The 24,134-nt window shown below is 40.7% G+C and overlaps 1 protein-coding gene across 3 annotated transcripts in view; it reads left to right on the top strand.

Annotated features, from left to right (window-relative positions):
* Positions 1 to 23,916, top strand: part of Myocd (myocardin) — a 99,977-nt gene extending 76,061 nt beyond the window's left edge. For all 3 annotated transcript variants that reach the window (XM_046420735.2, XM_046420736.2, XM_058571594.1), the window contains 7 exons: positions 2,064 to 2,329; positions 3,112 to 3,265; positions 8,557 to 9,486; positions 11,719 to 11,862; positions 13,014 to 13,142; positions 16,592 to 16,649; positions 18,509 to 23,916. In XM_046420735.2, the coding sequence (XP_046276691.1) occupies positions 2,064 to 2,329; positions 3,112 to 3,265; positions 8,557 to 9,486; positions 11,719 to 11,862; positions 13,014 to 13,142; positions 16,592 to 16,649; positions 18,509 to 19,080 (2,253 nt within the window). In that variant the 3' untranslated portion in view covers positions 19,081 to 23,916. The remainder of the gene's footprint in view (positions 1 to 2,063; positions 2,330 to 3,111; positions 3,266 to 8,556; positions 9,487 to 11,718; positions 11,863 to 13,013; positions 13,143 to 16,591; positions 16,650 to 18,508) is intronic.
* Positions 23,917 to 24,134: the final 218 nt, after the last annotated feature.

Genomic DNA, 24,134 nt, shown 5'->3' with positions numbered 1-24,134 from the left:
AGCCTGTCAGGTGTTAGAGAGGAGAGACTTAGGCAGCTTGGTGAAATTTCCCTTGGCAGATTACTGAGTTTGGGCTTCACCTTGCAGAGCAAGATCAGCACATTGCGGGCTTCTGGGGTGGTATGTTATTTGGCAAAGCCCAGGTGTGTGTGTGTGTGTGTGTGTGTGTGTGTGTGTGTGTGTTTGAATCGGTACGGTTTTAGAACGTCATGCACTTTCTAGCCAAAGCCACACCGCTACCTCTCATGTATACACTAATCCAGTTCACACATCTATGCCTGGGTCTTTAAGCACTGAAGTGGATCCACTTCTGATCCATTTTTAGAAAGATTAATGTGTTCTCCTTCTGTGTAGCTGTAAAGAGAAAAACAAACAGATACAACTTTAATATCCCCAAAGCTCAAAAAAGGAGAATGAAACTATGCATTTCCATAAGTTCAGTCATCTTTGCCCCCACGCTATTCAGAAAAAAAAATGATCATTTCAAAATCTTCTGGAATGTTCACAGTCCCCGTGCTTAGACAACGCAGAGGAAGAAAAAAATCAAAAAAACAAAAACAAACTAAAAAAATCCTCCTTGACCCCCTAACTTAGCTTCAAGACCCAGGGCTGCTACTCCCATCCTCCCCAAGGCAAGCTCTGGGAGATGATGGGACCGGCAGCTGATTTGGAGCAAGACAGGGCAGAACTGATTGCAGGAACCCCTGTAGAAACTCTCCAGCACAGCAGACTGATTAATTCATTGGAACACTAATAGATTAATGAGCATGAAGAAATAAGCCACCATGCACACAAAAATACTTGCGCTTGTTATTCATTAGTCTCGGGGAAGAACACTCTTTGAGAAAACAAAAGAGCCTTTGGTGGTAGGATGAGCTGAGTCAGAGAAAAGCAAATTGTAGGCCCCTTGGCTAAGGTCACATTCAGATGTGTATTTTGTGGTTGAAATAGGGAGGCTGCCAAGTCCAAATATACCTGCCAGCTATTCAGGAGCCCCCTCTTCTGGACACTGATGGTACCACACTTTCCCTCTGGTTTTTCTCCACATCTTTAAAAATCTTTGGTCATGATATATCCATGTTCTCCATTTCAACCTCCTATAGTAAAGTCAGGAAGTGAAAATTTATTTTTAACTGATAACAATATGAATCTACTGCTTCCTAATATATGAGGCCTTTTGATTTTAGAAGCCGACTATGAATAGAATTACCCTGTTCATTGAGCATCTCTTATCACTTCAACATTATTGGTTATAGTCTTTATATTGATCACTGAGATAGAAGATAGGAGAATACTTTCCCCAACTTGCAGGTAATGGAACTGAGATGTAGTCAACTTAAGTATTGGTGCCATGTTCAAAAATTTCACTGCCAAGGCTGTACCCTAATCTTCCTTTACTGTGTCCAAGTCATGCTCTACAATGGGTCACTTCTGGGAAGGGTTCCAGTGGGTGGCTCACCCTTCCCATAATAAATAAAGAGTCATTATTTCAGAGGTGCCATTTCCTGATCATATATCAGCATTTGAGCAGGGTGAGGGTGGAGCGTAAACGGGCAGTTCTGTTTTACTCTGGGCTCAGAGCAGCAGAGAACCACATACTGGATTTACAAAAGCCACCTTAACTTCCTCTAAGTTTATGTCATTAATAAGTCAATTTATTACCTGCTTGATGAAAGGCAATTGTGTGCATACAGATGAAAGAACTGCTTTAGAAGTAAGCCCAGCATTGGAATGTCAGGTTATCCGTTGATTTTAGGACAGGAAGAATGTACTCGTTGAAACCCAGCCTGACCTCCTACCCTACTCCACGGAGGAAAAAACTCCTGAAGCCACTTTTAAGGTTTAAGGTTCCCAGTCTTAAGGAGTGATACTTCAGGAGGTTGTATTTGCAGCAGATTGGTTCCTCCAAATCATTGATGTTGTAGGAATTCTTTGTGCATCGTGCATGTGCTATGTTGTATTTTCCAGGATTTGATAATATCCATTAGGTTAAAACCCCCTCACAACCAAGTCGTTCTTTTTCGTCACCTAAAGCACATGCCATTTCCTCATACCCTTTGCAGTCCAAGTCCTTGGGTGACAGTAAGAATCGCCACAAAAAGCCCAAGGACCCCAAGCCCAAGGTGAAGAAGCTTAAATATCACCAGTACATTCCCCCTGACCAGAAGGCAGAGAAGTCCCCACCGCCCATGGACTCAGCCTATGCTCGGCTGCTCCAGCAACAACAGCTGTTCCTGCAGCTCCAGATTCTCAGCCAGCAGCAGCAGCAACAGCAACAACAACAACAACACCGATTCAACTACCCTGGGATGCACCAAGCACAACTCAAGTAAGTCAGGCAAGCTGGGAATGGAGGCTGGGGACAGAGGTAGGGAATGGCTTCTCTCTGTCTGAGGCACATGGGGCCAGCCCAAATGTCCTTGTCTGGTATGTTTAAATATTCATCCAGATATATATGTTTTTTTCTAATAAGAATCTATTTTTTCTGATACATTTGAAATATGACTGTATTTAGACACCATGCACAACTTTCAGGATCCTATGGCTGGGATAAAACAAGCAAATCAATGTTCATTGGAGAAAAAGGAAGCTATGGGCATTTCCAAAGTGAATTGTGAAACAGCTAAGAATGTAGAGTTGGCATCGCTCACAATTCCAATGCCCTTCTACTTTCACTCTGGGAAGCAACAGAGATGAATTGCTCAGTGAGAGTCTCAAAGATTGACTCCTGAGCCCACGGGCTTTGTGATCACATGACTAGGTCACTTATGAAGTTGGAATGTGTGTTCTCTCACCTGTTTCTGGTCACTCTCAGGTCACACTGGCAATTCTACGAAATGCTGCATGCTCAGGACTCCCCAGAAGAGTGCATCAACTATGTCATGGATGGACATGCACTCTTCCATATGCTGAAGTCTCCACCCCTCCCTCCTGTCTCCCCAAAATCAAGCTTGAGGGTCTTTTGCCCACTTGCCATCTAGCCTGTGCTGTTTCTCTTCGGCTGGTTTATTACATGCCTGATCTGCTCGACCTATTACTGTGTGATTCAAATACACGTTACCCATATATATATTTGATTGTATTTTAAGTGCCTCTTTGTTTCTTTTTTAGAGAACCCAACGAACAAATGGTCCGAAATCCAAACTCCTCTTCAGCACCACTGAGCAATACCCCTCTGTCGCCCGTCAAAAACAGTTTTTCTGGACAAACTGGTGTCTCTTCTTTCAAGCCAGGCCCACTCCCACCTAACCTGGACGATCTAAAGGTATAGGATTGGACATGATTTCCTTCTATTTCTCCCTTCCTTACTTCCTTTATTTTCCCCCCTCTTCCTTTCTTTCCATTTATTTAACAAACACAGCAATATATCATTCATATCATCTTTGCCAATGGATTTCTGGGGTAAGAGAACATAAAGTGGAGAGTACATGGAAGAGGCTCTAGGGAATGACAGGATGTCCACCCGGGTGGTCAGACACCCCCACAAAGCACAGAGCTCTAGGCCCCCAGCTCAGCTGTCCAGGCTGCACAACCTGAGCTGGTCTTCACATGTTTCAGCATCTTAGATTCCTCATTTGCATAAATGAGTTATTATAAATGGGCTCATATATATGATAGAGTTTAGCCCAGTGTCATTGTGGGATTTATATGAAGCATATTCAGAATGCTCTAAACTGTGGCCAATTCCATGACGAACTTTAAAAAAAAAAAATCTCTGATGAAATGAGAAAAATAAGAACCAAGTAAACATCTGGGTACCTACTACATATCTGAGTAATATTCATCCAAAGTATATATTTTCTCATAATATTTTGAAATTGGAAAACAATGCTACTAGTGGACAGAAGTTGAGGGTTGTGGGTGGGGTTGTACATGTGCTTTTTTATTAAATGAGGATACCATGAAATAAGAACTTTGGTCCTTACTGAGTAAGATGGAATGTTGGTAATCTAATGTCAGTAATATAATTGAAAACAATGTCCTGTTCTATGAAATTCTCAAATCTGGGGACTTCTGCTCTGAAGCCACACCTTGTTAAATAACACATGCATGAGAAATTTACTTCCCATCACAGGCTACATGGATCTGGGCTCATTAAAGGGTCAGTGAACTTCAAGTTGAACCCGGTGCATTTCAAAGCAGTCCTTAGGGTTGGCATATTCATCCATCTGTCCATCATCCATCACAGCAGAACTGAAAAAGATGAATAGATGAATAGTAAATGGGGTTTTGCATTCCCTTTCTTAAAAACTGGAGAGTGAGAGGAACTGAAAGTGAGAACAAGAGGCAAGGGGGTGGGACTGGGAAGTCTTAAAACTGGGGAAATGTTTGATGGACATTAGGAAACAATTGTTCATTATTCAAGATGTGCTAATGCTAGTTGTTGTTTTTTTTAAGACTGCTTATCTTTTCGAGATAGTTACCAAATATTTACAGATGAAATTAAATGATTTGCTTCAAAAATCATCTAGGGCAGGTAGGGAAAGAAATAGATTAGGATATAAGAGAAATAAGACTGGGAAGAAGTTGGTTGATAATTGCTGGTGTTGGTTGGAAAGTACATGAGGTTCATTATCCTTGTCTATCAACTTCTGTGTATGTTTGAATTTTTCCATAATAAATGGTTTAAAAATGATCAATGATTAAAACTCCAGGGAATGTAGCAAACAGGTGGGTGCAGGTCTTCATCCCAAACAAGCCCACAGAGCATAATAATCTGAAACTTAAGGTAAATTGAACTCAGCAAGTGTTCATTTTATTTTAGAATACGAGCTGCATTATTTAATAATGTTGCTTAAATTATTCAGTGCCAGAACAGATTCTAAAAATAAACGTAGAACTCATTAATTTTAAGTAATTCAAAATTAAAACAATAATGTGTTACCATCTTGCATTTTTTTTAAACCAGCAAATCTAAAGGGGAAAAAAGTAGATAAGACATTACCAGCAAGACATGGGGAAATAGAATATTCATTGCTAGCGTAAGTAGATTCCATCTTTTTTGGGTAACTTTTAACTTATTATAAAGCAACATACATTCACAGTGAAATATGATAGTATGTAGAAAAGTAAATACTTTTTTATTAGACAAGACTCTCAGAAAGCACAACAGATTATATTTCCCTCTAGATTTATGATGCCTGTGAACATATTTTGTTTTACAATAACTATTTTTAAATAATTATGTGTACATAAATTTCTGACATGCTTTCTTTTTTTAACACATCATGAACATTTTTCGTAACTTTTAGTAGTCAATAAAAGTTTTATTTTTAATAGCTACATATCATTTCACCACCTTGTTAACATTCCACTATAGGACATTTAACTAACTGCCAAAAGTTTTGTTATTCGAAAAATGATTTCAATGGCCTGTGTACATATATCTATTCATTGCTTTATTTCTCCAGGCTAACTATAGAGAACTGAAATTCTGGAATGAAAAACGTATTAATATTTTTAAAACTTCTTGAGGCATATTACCAAATTTCTGTCCTGAACATTTGTTCCAGTTTATTCCCAGAAGCAACATGTTAAAGCGGCACTACTCAAACATTAATGTATACATGAATCACCCAGGCACTTGATAAAATGCAAATTCTGATTCAGTAGGTCTGGGGAGGGGCTAGAGATTCTGTATTTCTAACTAGATCCCACATATTACTTGCACTGATGATCAGGACCATGTTTTATTTTATTTTATTTTTAATATTTATTTTTTAGTTGTAGTTGGACACAATACCTTTATTTATTTTTATGTGGTGCTGAGGATCAAACCCAGGGCCTCGCTTGTGCTAGGCGAGCGCGCTACAGCTGAGCCACAACCCCAGCCCCAGGACCGTGTTTTAAATAGAAAAATAATAAAGATCTTTTTTTGACATTTTTATTTTCACTACTACCTCACTAACACAAAGGGTTATTACTCATTTCTTTGTCAATTTGATGAATACCAACATAGGTACATATTTATTTTACTTTCATTTTTTACGTTACTAATGATGATACACATATATTATTGGTCATTATCTAAATTTTATTTGTGTTTATGAAGAACTGGGTCATTTATCTTGTCTATTTTTGTACTGGGTATCATCCTTTTTTTAATTTCTTATTGGTAAGCACAGTTAATACATTGGAGTTTTTTAAAGCACTTTATTATTTGTGCTGCAATCATTTTTTTTCCAAGATTGCTATTTGGATCCATATTCATTTTGTTTATGGTTCTTATGACTTATAGAAGTTTTAAATTTTGGTTGTCAATATTCTTATGATTTCTTCCTCTAAATTTATGCCCAAAAGATCTTTCCCTACAAAATCTCAAAAGAATATTTCTCTATATATTATTTTTTGCAAAATTATTGAAACTTACCTACTTAATGCATTTTCTTTTTTAATCACAAAAGCAATATGCTTATGTGGAGTATTTAGAAAATACAGATAAGGAAGCCCATTGTTGACATTTTAGTATATATTTATCTAGATATTTTCACATGCAAAAAGGTTTAAATATATATGCACATTATTTATATATTTTATATATATTTATACTTATATATATTTAAAAATAGAATCAATTCAAACTTTCTTTCACTTAATAATATACCATAAGTAAATATTCATCATCCAAGGGCAACAAACACCTTATAGCATCAACCTTTTTATTGCAGGAGGCACCAGAGATTGAACCCAGAGGTGCTTTACCACTGAGCTATATCCCTAACACTTTTTATTTTTTATTTTGAGACAAGGTCTCACTAAGTTGCTTAGGGACCCCTAAGTTGCTGAAGCTGGACTTCTACTTGTGATCCTCCTGCCTCAGCCTTCTGAGCTCTTGGGATTACAGAAGTGCCCAAGTATAGCCTCAAATCTTAATGGCTTTGTAGTACTCCATCATTTGCATGCACCATCATTTATTCAACCAGTTCCCATATTTGTGTATATTTTATAGTTTCCAATTTATGAACATTATAAAAAATGCAGGGATCAACTAGTTACTTATGAATGAATATAACAATGATAGTAAGCCACCACCATTATGTACCATTATGTACCATTATGCACTAATAAAAAAAAATATGGAAAAGACTGGGCACGGTGGTGCACGCCTGAAATCCCAGGGGCTTGGGAGGCTGAGGCAGGAGGATCTCAAATTCAAAGCCAGCTTCAGCAACTTAGTGAGGCCCTAAGCAACTCAATGAGACCCTATCTCTAAGTAAAATACAAAAGGGGGGGGGGCTTGCAATGTGGCTCTGAGGTTGAGTGCCTTTTAATCCCCAATACACACACACACACACACACACACACGGGAAAAATATTAAGTCCTTACATTGCATAAGCCTTTACTAGGAACTATTCCAAGAGCTTTATAAAATTCAAGCCATTTGCACCTTCACAGAAATATATAAGTCAGGTATTACCATTTCCATGTCATGGATGAAGCACAGAGGATTGCAGAGCTAGCAATAGGTAGGGTAAGTGTTTGGACTGATATTCATATTCTCTCTCTCTCTCTCTCTCTCTCTCTCTCTCTATCCCTCCCACCCTCCCTCAACATATGACTGTCAAACATTCATCATTAAAATTAAGACAAAAATGTTAATGTAGAACTGAGATTCTCAAAGTCTGGTCCAGGGACTTGAAGCATCAATATCCCCTGGGAATTTGTTAAAAATGCAAAATCTTAGTCATCACCCAGATTTATTGAACCAGAACTCCAAGGTGGAGTATGTGTTATCACACATCCTCAGTTGCTCAAGTGCATGCTTAAGTTTGAGGAAGAAGATATGGTGAGAAGAGGCCTGACTCAGAAAGCCCAGAAGTCCTGTAAATTCAACTGTGCTTAGGGATCATCATGTGAGGGCTCTGTCTACACTAGGCAGCTACAGCTTTGCTCATCTATAAAATGGGAACAGGGACCAAAATGGGGGTGGAAGGGCAGCAGATGAGGTGACTTTTACCATTACATTTAAGATCTACATCTCTATGATTCTCAGGCCATGAACACTTGGTTCAGATGGTCCCCAACTTAAAATAGCTCAACTTATGATTCTTTTACTTTATAATGCTGAGTAAAGAGCACATGTTCAGTATGCATTACACTTCAAATTGTGAACTCTTCTCCCTGGCTAGCAATATGATGTCTGATCCTTTCTGAAGATGCTGGGTGACAATAGCGACCATACCTCTGAGTCTCCCCTGAAATAATGCAATGAACTGACCCTCTGTCACTAAGCTGAGATGATCCATAGGTTAGGTGCCTTGAATGCATTTTGACTTCTGATGTTTTCAGTTTACCGTGGAATTATTAGGACATCACCCCCATCATAAACTGAGGAGCACCTGTATATATGATAGAGTCAAAAGGAATCATTCAAATTGTGCAAAACCAATTTATATCAAGGGTGGGAGGGGATATTGAGAAGAAGCAGGGGAAAAAAAGAGGAGTGGACATTATAAAATTCCATGTATGACATTTTAAAACTAATTTAATAATAAAGAGACATTTTAAAAACATTGTCATTAGACAGCACACTAACAGCGTCCTGGTTTCTTTAGGTCTCTGAATTAAGACAACAGCTTCGGATACGGGGCTTGCCGGTGTCAGGCACCAAAACGGCTCTTATGGACCGGCTTCGACCCTTTCAGGACTGTTCCGGCAACTCTGTACCCAACTTCGGCGACATAACGACTGTCACTTTTCCCGTTACACCCAACGCGCTGCCCAATTACCAGTCGTCCCCTTCCACCAGTGCCTTATCCAATGGCTTCTACCGCTTCGGCAGCACCAGCTCCAGCCCCCCAATCTCCCCCGCCTCGTCTGACCTGTCGGTGGCCGGGTCCCTGCCGGACACCTTCACCGACGCCTCTCCGTCCTTTGGTCTGCACCCGTCCCCAGTGCACGTCTGCACGGAGGAAAGTCTCATGAGCAGCCTGAATGGGGGCTCGGGTCCTTCCGAGCTGGACGGGCTGGACTCCGAGAAGGACAAGATGCTGGTGGAGAAGCAGAAGGTGATCAATGAACTGACCTGGAAACTGCAGCAAGAGCAAAGGCAGGTGGAAGAGCTGAGGATGCAGCTTCAGAAGCAGAAAAGCAATAACTGTTCGGAGAAGAAGCCCCTGTCCTTCTTAGCTGCCCCCATCAAGCAGGAAGATGCGGTCTCCAGCTGTCCTTTTGCATCCCAACAAGTGTCTGTGAAAGGACAAAACAGCTCCGAGAGTCAACCCCCCGCTTGCGAAGCGGCTCCACTCCTGCCCCTTGGAAACGCTCACTGTGTGGAGTCCTCAGGTCAAACCAACGTACTTTCTTCCACGTTTCTCAGTCCCCAGTGCTCTCCGCAGCATTCGCCCCTGGGAGCTCTGAAAAGCCCGCAACACATCAGTCTGCCCCCATCGCCCAACAACCATTACTTCCTACCCTCATCTTCCGGGGCGCAGGGAGAAGGGCACAGGGTCTCCTCACCCATCAGCCAGGTGTGCACCACACAGGTAAGAACACCTTGCCGCATACCCAGTGTATACCTCTTTCAGGAAGTTGGAAGGCAAATTTCCAACTACTAAAGAAACAATCCACAAGCCTCCACAGTAGACCAGGTTCACTTACCCTCTAAGACAGGGCTGGCACACTTGTTATATAACCAGCCAGGTGGAGCGAGGCACCCCTGGCTCAAACCTGCAATGCCAGCGAATTGGGAGACTTGAGGCAGGAGGATAACAAGTTGGAGGTGGGTCTCCACAATTTAGCAAAACCTGTCTCAAAATAAAATATTAGAGAAGACTGGGGATACAACTTAGTGGTAAAGTGCTTCTGAAATCAACCCCTTGTACCTAATTAATTAATTAAAAGAATGTACTAGATGGTAAATATTTGGGGCTTTGTATGTCACAACTACTCAGTTTTGCCCTTTCATCACATAAGCAGCCATAGATATCTTGTAAATGAATGCATACGGCTCCAATAAAATTTTATTTGCAAAACCAGGCAGTAAGCACAATTTAATTGATAGCTATAGTTTGCTGACCACTGCTCTCAGGACTGCTTGGAATCACTCTTATGATAGCCCAGATCATTTCATCAAGCAAGTTGAAGAGGAAGTTACCAGACCCTATTCTTCTTTCCATGTTATAGTCTATATAGTAGAACTATTTACCCAGCACCTAAGATGTGCCATCCTCTATTCTAGCCACTGGAGGTTAATGCTGAACTGGCCAAATAATCTCTAGTCTCATGGGAAGAAGACAATAAGCAAAATTTTTTTTAAAGTAAATTATATAATATCAGAAGATGATACATCTGATAGAGAAAGAGCAGAGAGAGTGTTGTGTTTGTCTGAGAAGTTGGAAACTTTGTAACCTTGAATCAAAGGGCCAGAGACATCTGAGGAAAACCTTGAAAGAGTTAAAGGAGGAAAATATCATGAATATTTTGGGTGATGTCACTGAAGGTAAAAGAGGAATAGAAAGAACATGTGTCCTGAGATAGGAATATGTGTGGAATGTTCAGAAATTAGGAGTTAGAAGAGTTGTAGACTTCAAGGAGTAATTCAAAGACTAGACCGACATGATCAGCAAAGACTTTCATTTTTGTCCACGAAACTGAAGAATGATTGAGAAAGTTTGTATGAGTTTGAGAAAGCAAATTATATTATGAAAATGTTCTGGAATTAGGAAAGGAAGAAACCACTAATGTGATATGTGCCAAGTGCTAAGTATTAAGAGGCATGCATGTAAGTAATTCTTTAGTCATCATTGAGGAAAAGGAAGCTCAGGGGGATTAGACCTATTTCCCAGCATCACATGAATCAGGATTAGTTGATTCTAAAGTTCATGTCCTTTTCACACTTAAATATTGCAATATTGCTACCTTGGTAATATGAGGTGTGGCTAAAGATAATGGCAATACATCGGTACAAGTTTACCAAAACAACACATTCAAATGAGTGATACTCATTCCTGAGGAGTGCTCTGGGGGCTATTGGGTCTACAATGGATTATCATCACTGTTAATAAATATTTATGGAATGCATAATGTCCTAGGCAACAATGGTAAAAAAAAAAATAGCTCTGGAGACATAGCTCTGGGCCATAGTTTTCAATTTGGATGATGTTGGTGCTATGAATAAGAACTAATATTTGTACAGTGATTTATGGTTTACAAAGACTCTTTGAAGATGTTAACAATTTCCTGATAAAAGGGTAACAATATTGATGACTGTGAATATAACATTAAATCCTGCACAAAGTTGGTGGGGGGAGGGGTGGTGAAGATTGGTCATAAAAGATTAGAAAGGTCTAGGAAGTTTTTATTAATGGGTCAGACTTGACCGGAAATGTAGCATTAAAATAGCGAGGGAAGGAAGAAAAGGACATAAAGGAATAAAGATAGTGAGGTCGACTGTACTGATGTGTTGTTCCTGTTCTATGTAAGAATTTAAGCTTTCAGAGAAGTAAATAGCACCAGAAGCAAATTGCAAATTGAACACTTATCCACATTAGAGGTGGAGATCCTATGCTGGAATTTGTGAGAGGCACTGAAAATTCATGAGCAATATGTGAAAAGTGCAAAGGTAGAATCTAGGCACAAGTTCGTGTGCTAATGGGATTTAGTAATTCCTGTAAAGAGAATTCTCCAAGGAGTACTGAGCAGGGAGCAGAAGTGTCAGCAAAAGCAATAGGAGAGCACACCTCTGACCTTGAGCTGGTACGTCTTCCTTTCTACAGAACTCAGGGGCACACGATGGCCATCCTCCAAGCTTCTCTCCCCAGCCTTCCAGCCTCCACCCACCTTTCTCTGGAGCCCAAACAGATAGCAGTCATGGTGCTGGGAGCAACCCTTGCCCCAAAAGCCCAGGTGTACAGCCAAAGGTAAGTACCTGGGAAAGGTTCAGACCTGAAATGTGTATCACCTCTTCTCTCTTCTGTGCCTCCCTCCCCTGTCCTCCAATGCAAATGATGAGAGGTTCCAAGGCAGAAGAAAATTTCATTTCATAGAGAAATGGGTCCACTTGAAATGCCTTGAAATGGATGTACAAATATGAGTATCTCCTAGGGGATCATTGCTGGGAGTCATTCCAGAAATCACAGTGATGAAAATGGCATGGTGTGTTTGCAAAGCAGTTTGGGCAACAAACCAGTTTCTGTGAAGCTGAAGACTGAGGGGTATGGGGAAAGAATATTGGAGGAAAGACAAGGTACAGGGATTCATGGAAAGAACCATATCTCTGTGGCAAAAGGCAGAAATGATGAGCATCATCTGGCAGAAGAAACCAGGGGTGTGAAGGATCCAGGATATAGGGTGTTCCAAGGTGCAATCAGGCAGCAAGAGGGAAACAAAAATAAGCTAGTCATGACACAAAAGAGCCACGTGCCACAGATCAGAGAAGGGAGGGGGACCCTGACACGGGCCAGGTACCCCACAGGAGAACATACTTACAATAAACAAAGCTGGTTCAGAGACCCCAGCAATGCCTTAATGGAGCAAATGCACACTTGGAATGAAATTACCTGGGGAATGAATTACTCTGGAAATTCCTGGGTTGGTGAATTCCTTTGTGTTGGATTAGACTCTGATTTCCCTTTTTTGTTTTTTGTTTTGTTTTGTTTTGTTTTTGTTTGTTTTTTCTTGTTTTCTCCTAAGAAACAGGGTGCATTTTAGAGGGGGAAATAAAGATTTAGGGTTTCCACTTTATAATGCCACCAGCAATAAATTCCCAGGAATATATACTGTTGTTGATAAATTAGAATTAGTTATTATTATGTAATCTCTGGCTAGATACTGTTGTGGTTGTTGTTGTCTTAGATCTATTGTTTTTAATTTTTTTTTGCTGGGGGGGGGCATGCTGGGGATTGTACTCAGAGCCTCACACATGCTAGGCAAGTGCTTTTACCACTGAGCCACATCCCCAGCCCTATTTTTATTTTTATTTTTTTAAGTAGTTTGTAGATTCTAGAACAGAAGCAGTACCACTTCTCATCCATGTATTGAATGCCTTTCCTCTGTATTTTGTGACACACAGATGGCTGGTTTACACCCTTCTGATAAGGCGGGGCCCAAGTTTTCGATTGCATCCCCAACTTTTCCTAAGTCCAGTTCCACGGTTTCCGAGATAACACAGCCTCCTTCCTATGAAGATGCAGTCAAGCAGGTAATCACATGGTTTGTCTCTTATGGAAGGTCAGAGGGACTCAATGGCCCTTTGTCGTGTATTGTTAAAGTTGACGCGGTCTGTAAATTCTGACGTGGAATGTGCTGAGGGCCTCCCCAACAGGATGAACAAAGTACACACTAAGAGTAGATGGTATTATATGCGTGTACAGATGGTTCCAATTCAGGATGGTTCAACTTAAGATGTTTCGACTTGATGATGGTATATGAAGCAATACACTGTCCACTGCACTCAAAACTGTACTTTGAGTTTGGATCCTGTCCCGGGCTGATGATGTGATACAATCTTCTCTCGAGGCTGGGCAGCAGCAGCGAGCCTCAGTTCCTAGTAAGCCCCATAGTTATGATGGAAAGCAACTCATCCTCCAGCGTGCTGTGTTGCTAAGCCAATAGGCCTGGCAGGTTAAGTGTATTAAATGCATTTTTGACTCATGGTATTGTCGGTTGACAGTGGGCTTATCTGGATGTCATCCCATTATAAGTCAAGGAGCAGCCTTAGAAGCTGAGAGAGGCAGAAAGAAGAGGCTGGGCTGGCATCCAGGATTCCTGGCCTCAGAGCCAACTCTGCCACCTGCCACTACCACGAAGGATGGGCACATACTCAACTTCTATAAAGAGGGCCCATATTTATTTTGTAAGGATTCTACATAATCTGACACTTACCATATTGTTTGGGCACATGATAGGTTCTCAAGACGTGAGAACAGTTGTCAAGGCAATACTTTCTAAGATTCTTCCGAGCTTTAAAATGCAACAGTCCGGGCAAAATATTGATGGTTGTTAAAGCTGAATGATGAATGTAGGGAGGTCCCTTGTGTTCTCTACTTTCATCGGTGTTAGGAACGTTTCAAAAGTAAGAAAAAGAAGAACAGGCCTGGTGTGGTGATGTATTCCTATGATCCCAGTGGCTGGGGAGGCTGAGGCAGGAGGATCACAAGTTCAAAGCCAGTGGCAGCAATTTTGCAAGGCTCTCAGCAACTTAGGGAGACCCTGTCTCAAAATAAAATATAAAAAATGACGGGGGGATGTGAATCAGTGGTTCAGTGCCCCTGGTTTCAATCCCTGGTACGAAACAAAACAAATAAGCAAAAAGTTTTAAAAAAAGAAAAGAAAAACATATAGTCAGCCTTCTATGTCATGGATTCAGTCAGCTGTGGATTAAACATGCTTTGGGAAAAAATAATTTCTGAAAGTTCAAAAAAAAAAAAACAATCTCGAATTGGCCACATTCCAAGCACTATATAGACTCCAAGTAAATCAAGTGATATATACCTTGCGCTAGCCACTTCATAGAACCTGCATCTCTTTCCAACACTTGTTTGAGCATCATCCACCTCACGTCCCATTCACATGTAACCTTAGGCCTGTGATGCCTGCATCTGTAAAGACATGTACAGACTTGTGCACGACTCCCTAAACAACTATTTACATGGTATTTACATGTATCAGGTAATATAAGTAATTTAAAGATGATTTCAAGTTTACAGGAGGATGTATGTAGGTTCTATACAAATACTACATGATTTTATACAAGGGACTTGAGTGTCTGGGGATTGGGGTATCCAGTAAAGGTCCTGAGCCAATCCCCTAAGGAAATTGAGGGTCTGAGCGTGGAGGTGCTTAGTCCAGAAAAGAACCTGGCCTTGGTTGCTGCCCACTGACTGGTATCCCAGAGCAAGGCCAGTTGTCCGTAAGTTTCCTTTGGGAGAGATGTGCTATAGATCAGGAAGGCTTTCTCACAGTTCTGAAAAACTAGGGGATCTGCCAACATGGGATCCACTTTGCTGCCAAACAACAATGACCTAAAGCAAAGGACCCCGTGTTTCTCTGAGCCACAGCTGTGCTCTGTATTCTTCCTCTCTTTCTTCTATTTTTGGCTCGTTTACATTACCTGCCAGAACTTGTAGCATGTGGTGCCATCCAGACTAGCAAATGACTCAGTCTTGGAGCAGTGTTCCCATCTGTATTGATTATTGATGCCCATGTATATTGGCTTTGAACTCCCAGGGGAGAGAGGGATGCTTTGCTGCCCTTGCTATATCTCCACTTCATTCCCCTGAATTTTGAAACATGAGCTGATTGATCCTTCACGATTTCGATAGAAAAGCAAAAGGTCAGGCAGGGTGGACTTTTAAGATTGCACTTAACAACTCAGATGAGCAGAGGGGAGAAGGTGAACTCTACAAGGCTCTACCAGTTCCTCAAGCTTTTGCAAAGAGGAACTGAGGAAATGTGGGCCAGGTTCCACGCGGGTCAAATAAGGGAGAGATTCTCACTTCAGAGTGAGAAAAGGTATTTTTTTTCTGTATTTAAGATGACCCTGCTCCTAGGATGGAAATGGCTAAAACAACCAAACTTATTCTAAAGTGCATATTCTGTGTTGGAAGTCATTCTGCCTGTTTTCTCCTTGTCTTATTGTAGTGGCTTATTTCATCCTGTAGATCGCCTGCCTAAAATTTACAATGAGAGTTAATCGAACAGTTCAAAAACCTTTCACCACTCTACCCAAGATCATAACAGTGTTATACACATTAGCCAGAAGGTGGAAACAATCACAAGTGTTCATCTAAACAGGTGAATGAATAAACAAAATGTATTAGATTCAAATAATGGACTATTATTCAGTCTTCAAAAATTAAAAGAGCCAGGTGCCATGGCACACACCTGTAATCTCAGTGACTCAGGAGACAAAGGCAGGAGGATCACAAGTTCAAAGCCAGCATCAGCAGCTTAGCAAGGCCCTGAACAACTTAGTGAGACCCTGTCTTAAAATAAAAAATAAAAAGGCCAGGGATGTGGCTCATTGGTTTAATATCCCTGGATTTAATGCCCTATACCAAGAATAAAAATTTTTAAATGAAAGGAAATTCTAACACATGCCCCAACATAGATGAGGCTTGGCTCAGTAGTTAAATATCCCTAAGTTCAATGCCATATACCAGGAATAAAAATTTTTAAATGAAAGGAAATTCTAACACATGCCCCAACATAGATGAGGCTTGAGGACTGTATGCTTAGTGAAATAAGCCAGTCACAAAAGAAGAAATACAATACGATTTTACTTCTATAAGGAACCTAGAATAGTCAAATTCATGGAGTAAGAAGGTAGAATGGTTGGTTGCTAGGGACTAGGGGAGGGGCAGGCTGGGAAGTTATTCCTTAATAAGTACAGAGTTTTAGTTTTGTAAGATAAAAGTGTTCTGGAGATGGATGATGGTGATGGTTGCCCCCCCAAAATGTGAATGTACTTAATGTCATTGAATGGTACACTTAAAATGTTCTAGATTATAAATTAAATGTTATTTGTATTTTATTACTATTTAAAAAAATACTTAGCCAAATCTAGTTTGAAAACCTATAGTGCCACCCCTTTCTGCATAAGTAAACGCCTTCTAATTGCCCCGTTCTCCTTTGGTTAATTTGCAACAGCAAATGACTCGAAGTCAGCAGATGGATGAACTCCTGGATGTCCTCATTGAGAGTGGAGGTAAGACTGCCTTGTGTCCCATCAAGGTCCTCTGCACCTATGTTAAACTCTAGAGAAAGAATGCCCAGGACCAAGGTCAAGTGCACACTGAATCAGGTGCACCAGGTGGGCTGCAGGTAGAGAGTCACTTCCTCTGAGCTTTGGGTGCCCTTTTGGAGCAGATAAAAGAAGTTTAGCGGATGATTCCTCTCTGCCTTCATCCGAGGAACACTTTGCAGTCATCGTTTTAAGTTTTCACTTTTCAACCCCATCTTTGTTTTCCCTAAATGTTTTCTCTTGCTGTATAATTTCTTTCTACAGTCCTGATCTCAATGTCCCTGTCTTCTTAATGATAAGAGAAAAAGAACCAAGCAGATAATGAAAGTTTTGTGCTACCTACTCAAAGTGAAATTCAATTAGTAATCTTCCCCTGGATGGTCCATTCATGCTTAAATGTTATTCAGGTTAACAATAAAAAATAATCATCCTGTTCTTTTTGCCTCCTTTCAACTCGTTCATTTATTGATTTAAAAACATTATGAAGTATGCACCTAGCATTTAAAAGCACAAAAAAATGAATAGGAGGACCAAAAGAGATTATGTGTAGGTGTAAAGAGAAGTTCAGAGCTGAACCCTGAAGCAATTGCATGAAAGTTTGAGAGTACGCAGAGAAGGAGTAGCTAGGCACCATGCTAAGGGTCAGTTGTACACTAGACAAAGTCTCTTCCTCTATGGGGTGGATAGCAAGTGAACAGATATTTCCTATTGGAACAAGAAAGAAGATGAGAGAGATGTGCATGTGCTGGTGTGTATATGCATGTAAGTCTTATGATGGAAAGATGAGAGAGAGTTCATATCAGAAGCCCCCCTCCCTTTTTGTGATCAGTACATTTTTTTTTTTTTTTGTAGTGCTGGGGATGGAACCTAGGATGTCACCATGCTAGGCAAACACTTTACCATCGAGCCATATCTCCAGCCCTCAGATGCCCCTTTTTTAAATGAAGTAGGTGGAAAGGTCACCCATGAATGTGGGTGGAGAAGGAGTCGTATGGGACAGGCAAGGAATGAACAGTCTCCAGTTAATCATGAATGAGTTGGGTTTACTAGAGAAACATGGGCAGAGTGTTAGGCCGTGTAAATGCTAATGGTGGGCTTAAGACTGTGAATTCAAAATAAAACTAATCGGCTTAGTTGTGTAATTTTTTTTTCTATTCAAACATCCAGGCAATTCAGGGAAAGCCAATGGTAAGGCTAATCCAGTCTTAACATTGATATGCTAGGTTAGTATGGTAAAATGTCAGAAGAGAGGAGGTTGAGGGTATTGGACCAAGGTAACTATCATGATGGATCAGATAACATGGAGGGTATGATGCATGGAGGGTATGATGCATGGAGGGTTGATGGACAGTGATTAAATGGTGGTCAGCAGATTGGAGTCACTCAACACAATTTTTGTCCTGGGGTACTTAATAAGTGAGCAGAAGAGTTGAGGCAGGAGGGACAGAGAATGGGAAATTTTGCTTGAAATAGAACTTTCAGAGGGATGCATTGTTTGGAGGCGGGAGCAAGATCCAAGGTGTGTGTAACGGTTGGGGGACACAGGCATCACTGAGGGGACAGACAAGGAACTGAGAGACTAGGATGGACAGATGCTGCAGTGACAGAGAACGAGAGACGCAGAAGTGGCACAAAGGCTGGGGATCAGGGTTTAGAGGCATCAAAGCAGATGAAGAGGGGTGGTCAAGAGGCTGGGCCTGTGGAGAGGGGTGGACCCCTCAAAACTACTGAAGAATGAGGGGAATAATGATCAGAGAAGTAGCCATCACCTATCACATCGTATGCCATGCTGAATAACAATTTGCATTGTGTTTTGCCAACAGAAATGCCAGCTGATGCCAGAGAGGATCACTCATGTCTTCAAAAAGTCCCAAAGATACCGGGGCCTTCCCGAAGTCCTGCTGTGGTCCTCCCCAAGCCCTCGGCCTCCTGTGAACCAGCCTCTTCAGGAGGACAGCTCTCCTTTGATCACTATGCTGCCGACAGCGAGGAGCACCTGGAAGTCTTATTAAATCCCCACAGCCCCTTAGGAAAGATGAGCGACGTCGCCCTTCTCAAAATCGGGAACGAGGAACCTGCTTTCGATGGGATCATGGATGGCTTCTCCGGAAAGGCTGCAGAAGACCTCTTCAATGCACATGAGATCTTGCCCGGCCCCCTCTCCCCGATGCAAACACAGTTTTCACCCTCTTCTGTGGACAGCAGTGGGCTGCAGTTAAGCTTCACAGAATCTCCGTGGGAAACCATGGAGTGGCTGGACCTCACTCCACCCAGCTCCACACCTGGCTTTAGCTCCCTTGCCACCAGCGGCCCCAGCATCTTCAACATTGATTTCCTGGATGTCACAGATCTCAATTTGAATTCTCCCATGGACCTTCACTTACAGCAGTGGTAGAATGCCAACGCTCAGAAAGACCAGTAGGAATTCCATGGGGGATATCTATCACAAAACCCTTAAGTACTTCCCTTATCTAGAAGAAGAAGAAGAAAAAGAAGAAAATCCAAAAGAAGCAATGGAAGCTTCTGTGACAATAAGAATAAGCAGGAGTCATTTTTTAAAAATATATATGTTATATTTACTAACATTCAGTAACTGTTTAATAATTTCAGCAATGCATTCAGAAATGTGCATTTTCAGAGTACAGATGCAAAAAAAATTTTTTTTCACTGCCTTTTTGAATACCAATATTTTTTCTAGCCCATAGTTTTTCTCAGGCATTATTGGAGCAGAAGCTCATACTGTGAGCTTTTGTCATGAATTTATTAGAATTACTATTAAAAAAAAAGTATTTGGAGAGCATGAGGAAGCCAGCCCTTAAAAGATTATGGAAGATATATGGATGGTGGAGGCTGCTTCTAACGTCTCCATTGTCTGTCTTTCAAAAGAGCAACAAGGTCCAACTTCAGTTAGGGAGTCCTTGAGGCAATAGAAGGACAGAACCAATTCATTCCCAGGAAAGCAAAATCAACATAATGTCCTTCCACCCTAAAACTGTCCCCACTGGAGTGGTTCCAATCCTGGACTGTGTGGTCACTGATAACAACTAACTTGCACTGAGTCCAGAGAATTCCATTTAGACCTGTTTTTTTTTTTTCTTTTTCTTTTTCTGCCAGTAACCCAGTCATTCCATCTGGGTGCTGATAAGCATTGTGTAATAGGTGAGAACTTTAAAGCAAGAAGACCATGGAAGAAGATTTCTCAGATTCTCCTACATAAACCCCTTTAGTTCCAAAAGCTAGAGATAGGCAGGCAGAAAGGTATCTCTAGACCCAGGAAGCCATTATCAGGGATAATTTAGACAGAAAACAGCATTCTTCACACCTCCTAGGAATGCATACCATGGATTGCTATTACAGGACTGTTCTCATAGAGGTCCAACTTGTTGTTATTGTTGTTATGTTGCTCTTGTTCTGGTTCTTATGATGGGAAAGGGGGTCCACCTCAGTTTATCTTTCTCCCACTCCATTTATCTTTCAAGATATCAGCCCTTTCTTACTCCTCTTTTTGAAGATCTCTTTTTTTTTTTTTTTTGGCCCAGTATTGGGAGGAGAGGATGTCTCTGCTCTCACAAGCTCCACACTCCTAATAAAGCCATGTTTTAAAAGGTTAAAAGTCCAGGTTCTCCTGTAGAACCCATGCTCTTGCACAGTTTGCTGCCAAAGGAAGTGCCAAGAATTTCCTTAGGAAGAAACTGGTGACTTGGCCCATCGGTCACAAAGCTCACTCTTACTCTCATGTGATTTGCAAGCAATCTTAGATTTGTGATGCTCTGGGAAAATTGGAAATCATTATATTGTAAAGATAAGTATGGATGATATTTACAGGAGAGAGTGTTTCAGGTCTGGGTTTCTGAAAGAAAGCACAATTGCATATTGAAAGCAATGGAAGGAACAAAAGACCATGGTCGATAATGAGCATTCCTCATTACCTCTTGTGCTTTGGAAGGCAGCTGGGAAAAAAAAAGAAAGAAAGAAAAATAAAAAACTTGATTTGCAGGACAGTCTCTCTAAGGCTCACAGTGGCTCCAGTCACCATTTTATAATGTTGCATGCTGTAGAAAGTAGCTATTGCTGTTTTATTTTTTTTTTAATTTAAGTCACTAAGTCACTGTTTTCTTCTTTTGTAAAAAAAAAATGTTGTTCACTGTGCACTTATAGAGAACATAATCAATGTTGTGATGTTAAAAAGTTCTCATTTTGGTTTCTTCTAAACCAAAGATTTAGAAGTCATTCCATTGTTAACTTGTAAAAACTGTGTGAACACAGAGTGTTTTGGGTGACTGCTACTCTGAAAGCTGCCAGATCTTATCTGGGGTGGAGGATACACACACACACACACACACACACACAACACACACATCTTGCTCTATACATTTGTAGGCTGAGACTGTTATATGTGTGTGCACATGCACACACATATATATGCATACACGTGTGTGTGTGTGTGTGTGCATGTATCTTGAAAGCAGTGTTACAGAGTTCCATACCAGAAGCCTTTAACCCTCAATCTGCTGTGAATGATACCTGGCCTTTCTCACTACGTGTTCCTGTTAATTAACCAGACTACACGTTGCCACTCTGTGTATGACTAAGGGCTCCAGCCCAGTGACTCACAGCCACTTGCTGACCATGAACAAGCTCCTCTTGCCAACGAATATGGATGTGAAAAGACAGAACGGCTTTGCTATTAGCAGCTGCGGATGGTAACAGTCTTTTGTAGAAGAGTCCATAAAAAGAACATGAAAATCATCTTACATTCCTTGATCTGCATTGTGCTTCAGAAGATCTGCATGGTAAATTTTATTAGTTTGCTTGTATGTCAGTTATCAGAACAACAAAAAAAATCTAGAGGGAAAAAATCCTGATGAAGCTATGAGAAAGAGACCTTATTGACACATTCCACACATTGGTTTATTCCTCAGATGATGATGTTTTATTTGAGTCTTGATGAAGCTTGCTGCTCGGTCCACTTTTGTATGTTATTTCCCCCCTTTCTTTCCTTTTTGGAAAACAAACTCACATGGTATCCCGACTTGAAGACCTGGTCTGAGTGTTAATGGTTCTTTTTCTTTGGGAATTTCTAGCTGAGGGATGAGATCTGATTAGGAGACCTCTGTACTTGGCTAGACTGTGCCTTTACGTTGGGTTGTGTTTTTGCATATTCCTCAAGACTGAAATACAAGATTCACGGTAGACAATAGATAAAATGGCTCCTATTTGCTACCACAAACTAACACAGTTAAAAGAGCAGATCCCTAGATAAGTGGTCTCAACCGCCTCCCACAGTCTGCACATGCCATATTCACCCTGTGTCAGGGAATTGGAGGGAGAAAACTGGAGATGCTTGAGTGGGAAATGATGAAGATGGCTGCATCCAATCAGATAATTTATGTTAATCCATCTGTCTCTTGTTGGGGATTTTTATTTTAAATTCTTGGGTGTGTCCTCTTTTGTGGTGGCAAATTGGGCATGACTAAAAAAAGGTATACAGAGAAGTGACCACATTCTTGTGTCTTAATGCTTTTAAAGGTGAAGATGACCATGTGAATTTAAGAGTCCTGGACCTACCATGGTGATGCAGAGATGCAGACCTTTGTAGCCATTCCCAATCTGGTCACGATCCACTTGATTCGTACTTACCTAATGGAATCAGAAAATGTATTTACACAAGCTCTCTCAGTAAGCCTATTCTCATTTAGGAATGACACTGCCTCTTAAAATGATACGGAGAGGGAAAGAGACGGAGGGGGAGAGGAAGAGGAGAAAGAAGAGAATGAACAGGGGAGGGAAAAAGGAAGGAGAAAGGAAGGAGGAAAGAAGGGAAAAATAAAGGGAGAAGTAAAAAAGGAAGGAGGGAAGAAAAAAGAGCCCAACTTACTGATCCATGAACCTCTTAGTTCAGCTAAGATATTGCATTATGAAAACTGCATCGCAAACTCATAAATGAGAAACCATTTTTAACAACCCAGTGATTGCACCTGTACTGGTGGAAAGCAAGACAGCCTTCACCTGAATTGTCAAAGGTCTGTAAAGTGAGAGTCTTACACCATTCAAAAACAGTGATTTCCAATCTGAGAGAAAAAAAAAAAGAATAACACCTAGCCAAGCATTCAAGATAGTTCTTTTAAAAAATTATTTATTATAACTTCAATCTTCTAGAGCAGTCTGGCTGAAAACTCCCACATCAAATTTACTCATCCATTGGATAATTATTTAATGCCTACTGAATGCAAAGCATGAGGTATCCAATACTGGATTGATTCAGCACAGTTTGTTCAAACGTTGAATGAGTAAGGAGTTGCCTTTGCTATAAGCAAGGACACTGGGAATCTCCCAATCCTCAAATTAGAAACCTTTCAGCTAGGATGAAAAGGGTTTTCATTTTGTGAGATAACTTGGTGAGACAACTTGGAGTAGAAAGAGTCTAGGGTCTTAGTTTCCCCATAAATCGAATTATAAACCAGTGGGGCGGCTCAGATGCTGATATTGCTGATGCTTTATTAGATGTTATTAACAGAGTCCAGGTGCTGGGACAAGATAGTCCTATAGCACTGAGTTGGTTGGTTGTAATTCAATGGCCCTGGCTAGGCTGAGACTGTCTGGGGGGCGGGGGTGGAAATTTCAAGCCAGGGAGGGGTTTTTAAAAACTTTTGTTGTTATCAGCCAGGGATACTGTGCTAAGATTCATTGGATCCAACAATATGTGAGTAAGTTCCCTTCCGGTTATAGGATTCAGTGATAATCCCTGTGGATTAAGGCAAACAAACCCCTAGAATTCTCTTGTGTTTATTTTAACCACATGCTCCCTTCATGGATACTGGGAAGATGTGTTTTCTATAGACGACTGAACTGTTCCCAGGTATTTATGGAAAGTGGGTATAGACATGGGGATCCTAGAAGCTATTTAAATGTTTTCCAAAGGAACAAGACCCACACTGCTCCCCAGAGCTCAGTTCCAATGGTCTTGCGGTGAGGAACTACAGCAATCGATTGCTGGGTCTTAAAATTCTCCCTCAATGAAACACAAGGAGGCACTTTGTAAAGAACAAAGGAGCAAGCATGTGTTGTCTGCAAACCCCTGTGCGGTGGTGTATTCAGAAAGAAATGTGGATTACTGGGAAAAGCAAAGAAGCAATGGCTAAAGTACCAAAGTTGGCATGTGTTCTTTTTTTAAAAAAAGAAAAAAAAATAAAAGCATATATTTTTAAATAAAATGTTTATTTTAAAGAGATGTCAACCTTTTTTTTTTCTTGACCCTGGAACTGTGCTATGCTCTTTACAAGCATCATTTCCTTTTATCCTCACAACAGCCTGATGAAGTGGTACCATTATTATTCTCATTTTGCAAATGAAAAAAAAAACTGAGGCTCAGAGAGGCTAAGCAAATTGTGTAAGGTTACATAATTTATTTATTTATTTTTTAATTTTTATTGTTGGTTGTTCAAAACA

The sequence above is a fragment of the Marmota monax genome, unplaced genomic scaffold, assembly GCF_021218885.2.
Source record: "Marmota monax isolate L192 unplaced genomic scaffold, Marmota_monax_Labrador192_F-V1.1 WCK01_AAM20220418_F8-fsc00274, whole genome shotgun sequence".
Lineage (NCBI taxonomy): Eukaryota > Metazoa > Chordata > Mammalia > Rodentia > Sciuridae > Marmota > Marmota monax.
Note: the sequence above shows the minus strand (reverse complement) of the source record. Positions and strands in the feature narration are given on the sequence as shown.